Raw genomic sequence first — 7,661 nt, 5'->3', positions numbered from 1 at the left:
AAAATAACCCCCAACAACATGGAGAAAACATATATCATATCATATAGTAGATCATGCGAAAAAGTGAATTCAATATAGAATGGAAGCTGAGTAAAAAAAAAAAAACTAACTGGTTTGGTAGCCGTCATTGGTTGCTCTATCAACTCTCTCCCAATGCCCAAATACATAAAAATAAAAAAATAAAAAAAATATGGGCTCTCTCTCTCTCTCTCTTTCACTTTCTCTCACTAGTCACTAGCAAATTACTACACACCTCTTTCGCACCACCATTTAATGCAATTGCACCATCTCAATACGCTCAGCAATAACTCATCGCTGCCACATTTTTCTCCATCCCCCTCTTTCTCCTCTCTTTCTTCCATCCTTCAATTCAATTCCTTTGTCCTCACTCTTTCTCTCTTCTCCTTCCTCCATGTGAACATCATCTTTTTTTTCTTCTTCTTTTTCTTCCTACCTTCAACCTTTCTTCACTGCTTACCCTATAACCAACCCTTTTCCATAACTCTCCTCAAAACAACCTTTGTTATCCCTCAAAAGGCTCCCTTTTAAGGCAACAAGCTTCTGCTTATACCCCAAAAGCAGATCTAAATTAACTGCCTTTATCTTCTAATTATACATATATAGCTATAGCTTCCCCAGCAACTACCACACCTCACTGGTAAGTGAGAGTTTCAGATCATTCATTATTATTTTTTCTTCTAAACCAAATCGGTGCTGCTGTGTTTGAAATCTTCCTTTTGATTTTTTTTTAATTTCTTTTTTTTTTTTTTTGAGTGAGTTGGTTTCACTCTTGCATATATAGCTAGGGTTGCTAGAATGTGAAAAGGAAACGGTAGGTTTGCTTAAATATAAAGGAAAGCAAAAACTATCGTTGGATTTTTTTAATTTTTTTCCCCTAGATCTTCGTTGGCCTTATATATTCCCCCCTTTTTTTTTCTTGTTTTCTTAAACAAAAAGAAATTATTACTGTATTTTCATATCCTGATATGATCCTTTGTGAGTTGATTTTGGTAGTTTCAGAAAATTGTCAACAATAGTACACTTTTCTTCTCTGCATTTTCAGTCACTTATATATATGTCATATATTACATCACATTTCTTTCGGAAATCCTTAGAAACACTCAGAAAAAATTTTAGTCCAACCCTCCTCTACTATCATTAATTTTTCTTCCTTACACATAATTCTCTCACTCTGAAAAAATAGTATAATAAGAAGCCCTTAATTAATACGTCAACGTTTTCTAATTTGCCTAAATTTTATTTTATTTGATCACGTTGCTTATTATATAGTATATGTTATACATGTTAATATGTTATTATGTTAACTTCATTTTTATCTGTAGTGACGTACGCACATTAGCCTTGCCACACCGCCGTACCAGCTTCAAGAATCTAAAGAGAAATTAAAGGATCCAAACTTGGATCGGAAGCCGAATTCATCGAATTAGTAAAAGGGTCTAAGAAAATCTAACTCTCTAACCCAATAACAAAGTTGTTATTACTATTATTATTGTTGTTGTGTGTTGTTTTGGGGGTTGTGGAGAAATATGCCAGCCGGTATTATGATTCCGGCGAGAAACATGATGTCATCGATGATCGGAAGGACCAACAATGGAAACAGCCTTGGGGGTGGGTTTGGATCTTCGTCTTCCTCTGGACTCTCTCTTGGCCAGGTTAATTAATTGGTGCGCTTCACTTTTAAATTAATTTAATTAATTAATTAATTAATTAGTCGCTTAATTATTAATTTCAACATCCTTATTCAAAATTTTCGTAACAATTTTCTTGTTCTTGTTTCCCATATTTGATGCTAATTTGACTAGCTACTTGTCTATCTATTATGTCTGGATTCATCACAGTCTCTATAGCGCCATTTTATTTTCTTTTTTAATTTTTTTTTACCTTTTGGAAAATAAACATCCTTCTCGATATTCGTAAAGCGCGTTATCCTTTTCGATTTTCACTGTTTGGAAGCTCAGTTGTTTACCTCAAAAACATAAATCTAGTACTCTAGTCAAACCCCACTCACCACCCAAGTTTTCAGCACAAACATAAACCCTTTTTCACCATTTTTCAACACTAACAAAATAGATAAAGAAAAATAGTAACATTAAAAAAGAAATTAATAAAAGAATAATGACTTAGTGTACTTGTACTATAAACCTCGTATTCTGTTGATGTTAGATTGAGAACCACAACAAGGGTTCGGAGACACATCACCAAAGATCCATGGATATGTTTCAAGCCAACATGATGGAAGGTGGTCAATTGCACCACCACGGCCTCGAGATGGGTCAGAACACGCCGGAGAGCGACGTCCCTAGAATCCGAGAGGACGAGTTCGACAGCGCCACCAAGTCCGGCAGCGAGAACCAAGAAGGTGGCGCCTCCGGCGAGGACCAAGACCCCCGCCCTAACAAGAAGAAGCGTTACCACCGCCACACTCAGCACCAGATCCAGGAAATGGAAGCGTAAGCAGCTATAAACGATAATCAATTTTATATTCACATTTTTGGATTTATTTATTTATTTTGGTTCCTTTAGATTCTTTAAGGAGTGTCCGCACCCAGATGACAAGCAAAGGAAGGAACTGAGCCGTGAGTTAGGGTTAGAGCCATTGCAAGTGAAGTTTTGGTTCCAGAACAAGCGCACTCAAATGAAGGTAACCACTAACCACGCACTTTCTTTCAAAAGCTTAAACTGTTGGGTAAAGACACGCAAATAAATATACATGTTAATATCCGTGCAGACGCAACATGAGAGGCACGAGAACACTCAGCTAAGGACAGAGAACGAGAAGCTGAGAGCGGATAACATGAGGTATAGGGAGGCTCTTAGCAATGCCTCTTGCCCCAACTGTGGTGGACCAACCGCCATTGGAGAAATGTCTTTTGATGAACATCACTTGAGGCTTGAAAATGCCAGGCTAAGGGAAGAGGTATACTACATACAATATGCACCTTACCAACAATAACAATCTTCTCTCTCTGTTTCTTGCTACTTATTATTTGACAAATAATAATTGTGAAAAACGTGTAATCAAAGTTGAAACCAACAGTTTCCCACTAATTTATCGTGTTAAATTAGTCTGACACGGGAATAAGTGCCTTGCTCTAAATATATACTACACTAGCCACAAGCACAAAGTTATAAACTCGTTTAGAATGGTTAAAAGAACACATTAATTATCTAACAATATTTTTTACTATCAATCTTAGATGAATACAGCTGTACATAATTGCATGTAAATTTATACTTTAAATTAAATAAATTGTTAGTAAATTTAAACACTTGCAATTACAGTATATATTCGTAACAAAACAACACTTTCCCCCCTCTATCCGACAAACCCTAGATTCAAGAATATATGTAGTTGAAGTTGATGAGCCTTGAAGTGTTTGATTTGTGTTTGTTACTTTTGATGTTCAGATTGATCGGATTTCTGCCATTGCTGCAAAGTACGTGGGGAAGCCAGTGGTGAACTACCCACTCCTTTCATCATCCTCAGTTCCAGCACGTCCGCTAGAACTCGGCATTGGTGGTTTCGGTGGGCAAGCGGGCATGGGTGGCGGCGACATGTACGGAGGAGGTGGAGCCGGAGATCTTCTGAGGCCAATAAGTGGGCCCACTGAAGCAGACAAGCCAATGATAATAGAGCTGGCCGTAGCGGCCATGGAGGAGCTGATTGGGATGGCACAGATGGGTGAGCCTCTTTGGTTGACCACACTTGATGGTGCCACCACTGTGCTTAACGAGGATGAATATGTCAGATCTTTCCCCCGTGGAATCGGACCCAAACCTAATGGATTCAAATGTGAGGCTTCACGAGAAACCGCTGTTGTCATCATGAACCATGTTAACCTTGTTGAGATTCTCATGGATGTGGTAATAATACTAATCAATTGCATGTTGAGATTTCTGTCAAGATGCATGATAATAAAAAAAATATTTGTTTTTGTTTGATCAGAACCAATGGTCGACGGTTTTCTCTGGAATAGTTTCAAGAGCGGTGACTCTAGAAGTTCTATCAACAGGGGTAGCAGGAAACTATAACGGTGCCTTGCAAGTGGTATGTGTATATATACATGGATTGAGAGGAGCATGAATGCATATTGTTAATTAATATGTACTGATGCAGATGACGGCGGAGTTACAAGTGCCTTCGCCGCTGGTGCCAACAAGAGAGAGCTATTTCGTAAGGTATTGTAAACAGCACGCGGACGGCACGTGGGCAGTGGTGGACGTGTCGTTGGACAATTTGCGGCCTAGTCCTTCGGCCAGGTGCAGGAGAAGGCCTTCTGGTTGCTTGATTCAAGAAATGCCCAACGGCTACTCCAAGGTCATATGGGTTGAGCACGTTGAAGTTGATGACAGAGGCGTTCATAGTCTCTATAAGCAGCTTGTTAGCTCTGGTCACGCCTTCGGTGCCAAACGCTGGATTGCAACCTTGGATCGCCAGTGTGAAAGGCTCGCTAGTGCCATGGCAACTAACATTCCCACCGTTGATGTTGGAGGTACGCAAATAACTAATTACAATAATTAAGCTTAGATCTGCTATTAATAAATAACTTTCTATCTTTCTTTATTTTGATGAGATGATTAACAGTGATAACAAACCAAGAAGGGAGGAAGAGCATGCTGAAACTGGCGGAGAGAATGGTGATAAGCTTTTGTGCTGGGGTGAGTGCTTCAACGGCGCACACGTGGACAACGCTTTCTGGAACGGGTGCGGATGACGTCAGAGTCATGACACGTAAGAGTGTGGATGACCCTGGAAGGCCACCTGGCATTGTTCTCAGTGCTGCTACTTCTTTCTGGCTCCCAGTTCCTCCTAAAAGGGTCTTTGAATTCCTCCGTGACGAGAATTCCAGAAGCGAGGTCACCCTTTTTAACTATCAAATTGAGTTAAAATCTTTCTTCTACTCTCCATGTTTGTCTAACTAGCTTTGGAAAAATCAAACAGTGGGACATCCTTTCCAATGGTGGAGTTGTTCAAGAAATGGCACATATTGCTAATGGAAGAGATACTGGAAATTGTGTCTCTCTCCTTCGAGTCAATGTATGTTACGTACTTTGACCTTCAATTTACTTTATTTAGTATATATATATATTGAAAAATCATTTTCTTTGTTTCAGAGTGCGAATTCAAGCCAGAGTAACATGTTGATATTGCAAGAGAGTTGCACGGATTCAACTGGGTCATTTGTGATCTATGCTCCAGTGGACATTGTTGCCATGAATGTGGTTCTGAATGGAGGAGATCCTGACTATGTGGCGCTTCTTCCTTCTGGCTTCGCTATTCTTCCGGACGGGACAACGCCCGACGGAGGTAGCGAAGCCGGTGGACATGGTGGTTCTCTCTTAACTGTTGCGTTTCAAATACTGGTTGATTCCGTTCCAACCGCCAAGCTGTCTCTTGGTTCTGTTGCCACTGTTAACAACCTTATTGCTTGCACTGTTGAGAGAATTAAGGCTTCTTTATCTGGAGAAGCTCCTTCATAAAGAAAACCTATGGTATGAACTTGCATTATATTTCTCACCTAATTGACGCTACATAATACAAATAAAATCACAATCTTTTCTAGACTTTTTCGTACATAATTTGACCATTTCTGATCCATGTTATTTCTTATATCATTTTTGTCCTATTTTCTAAATTCTCCACTAATATGATCAACAAAACATTGATGAAACCTAATTCATGATTTATACAGTTCATTCTTAGTGTTATTGTCCCTTTTTGGTGCTGGAAACTAGGGTTTGTGTGAGATATATTATGCTCATATGCTAAATTTAAGGTCTGTGTGTATATAATATAATAAAGGATTATGTTAGATAACCAATGATTTTTTTGAACAACATGAATAACGGGTCCTAAAATTAGTCCAATTCAAATAAAACACACTATATTCTCAAATTACTCACCTAAATCTTAATATTAGAATAAACATATGCACTTCTAATGAATTGAACATCCAAAATATCCATTGTTCGTTTAATATTTTCATTCTCTACATATACTTTTCCTATAATAATAAACACTTACGTTTTCTAATAATGTACATGATCTATCAAATTGGAAGCGTGAATTAATGTCTTTGGTTTAAACCTTGATATGCAGTTGTATTAGAAGAAGGAAAATGGGGGGTGCATTGCATTTTGGAGAAATGATGGAGGAAGGTGTATGTTTGGGAAGTTCGGCTTATACACAAAACAAGTTGCTAAGGAAATGGGGGAGAAGTCAAGAGCGCACCTTATTGCATGAACCCTTCTTTGCACATCGATCATCACCAACTTTATATGATCAGTGCTTAGAGGATTAAGGTTCGGGAATTGACTTCCCTTGAATATTATTATACCAAACAAGCTATATATCGAGCTAAGAGGCTTCGATTAAGACCTTAATTACTACTTCATTCTCTTCTTCGTTCATCACCTTCTCAAGACAAAACAACATAATTAATATTTTATTCTTAGCTAGGGTTTAATTTTTATCGTTGTTCTTAGCTTTTTTGGATATGTAACTGGCGTCTAGCTTTAACGTACCCCCTCTTATGTTCTTCCTTCTTCACTTGTGCTAATCAATTAATATTATTATTGTTGTTGTTATTTGTGTTTTAGCACTTGCAAGTTTAATGGAAAGCTTGCACCACTACTAAACGGTGGCTAATTTAATTTCTCACATCAATTTCTTCACCTCATTCATATTTTTTTTTATTTTATATATATGGATTTTGAGATGTATGTTGCATTGTTGCTTTCATTAATTTTCCTGGTGTCATGATATTAATTTCTTAAAAAATATAAACTAATAAAAGCAGACAACATATATAATTAAGTAAGAGTTTTTTTTTGTTTGTTTAACTTTTGGATAAGTCTTTTTTCTTTGTTTTATGCTATTTTTTTTATTTTTAGTGTTTACCAAGAATTAAATTCTAAATCTTTTGGATATAAAATTTTTATGTCTTGATGATACCATTTTTTCTAGAAGTTTAGGTGGATAAATAAAAAATTTCATCATGACTTATTTATCTATTTAATTTTTTAATCCTATGTGTTAGTGTTGCAAGTGTGAGGAGTGTTGAAGTTAGTCCCACATCAAAGAAAGCATGGAAGAGTGAGGAGTTTATAAGATGAGAGACCCATTAACTTGACACCTTAAGGTTTTGAGTTGGATGTGGCGTCATCTCATCTTATGTTCTCTCACTTGATTCCTCCCCGAATCTCCCCGATTGTCGAGAGCTCCCCATGGTTGGCCCAACATACTGGCATTCATCAACCAGTTTTTGGTACAGAGAAGCCTAATGATAAGTCTGATGATGATTGGACTTTGTTGTGGATATATTAGGCAGTGGGTTGACGATAATGTGTTGAACCATATTATTGGAGAGACACATGCTCGAACCCTTTGGATTAAACTTGAACAGTTGTATGCTCGAAAAACTGGGAATAACAAGATGTTTTTGTGACAGATCACTTGAACAATTTCCAAGGAATTATGAATCAGTTATCTTCCATGGGTATCAAGTTTGATGAAGAGGTTCAAGGATTGTTACTTCTTGGCTCCTTACCAGACTCGTGGGAAATTCTCAGAATGTCATTGTCCAATTCTGCTCCTGATGGTGTAATCTCTATGGATCTTGCCAAGAGCAGTGTTTTGA

At 37.6% G+C, this 7,661-nt stretch overlaps 1 protein-coding gene across 2 annotated transcripts; it reads left to right on the top strand.

Annotated features, from left to right (window-relative positions):
* Positions 1 to 307: 307 nt before the first annotated feature.
* Positions 308 to 6,660, top strand: LOC130946372 (homeobox-leucine zipper protein HDG2-like). 2 transcript variants are annotated; one of them, XM_057875098.1, is made up of 12 exons: positions 308 to 658; positions 1,344 to 1,673; positions 2,185 to 2,471; positions 2,545 to 2,662; positions 2,750 to 2,938; positions 3,430 to 3,885; positions 3,968 to 4,069; positions 4,139 to 4,514; positions 4,607 to 4,878; positions 4,964 to 5,059; positions 5,137 to 5,514; positions 6,122 to 6,660. In XM_057875098.1, the coding sequence occupies exons 2-11, from the start codon at positions 1,548 to 1,550 to the stop codon at positions 5,500 to 5,502; spliced, it is 2,388 nt and encodes a 795-aa protein (XP_057731081.1). In that variant the 5' UTR covers positions 308 to 658; positions 1,344 to 1,547; the 3' UTR covers positions 5,503 to 5,514; positions 6,122 to 6,660. The 2 variants fall into 2 exon arrangements, with proteins under 2 accessions (XP_057731081.1, XP_057731082.1); XM_057875099.1 differs by having other exon boundaries at positions 1,344 to 1,685.
* The last annotated feature ends 1,001 nt before the right edge of the window (positions 6,661 to 7,661 follow it).

This window comes from Arachis stenosperma, chromosome 8, assembly GCF_014773155.1.
Source record: "Arachis stenosperma cultivar V10309 chromosome 8, arast.V10309.gnm1.PFL2, whole genome shotgun sequence".
Lineage (NCBI taxonomy): Eukaryota > Viridiplantae > Streptophyta > Magnoliopsida > Fabales > Fabaceae > Arachis > Arachis stenosperma.
Note: the sequence above shows the minus strand (reverse complement) of the source record. Positions and strands in the feature narration are given on the sequence as shown.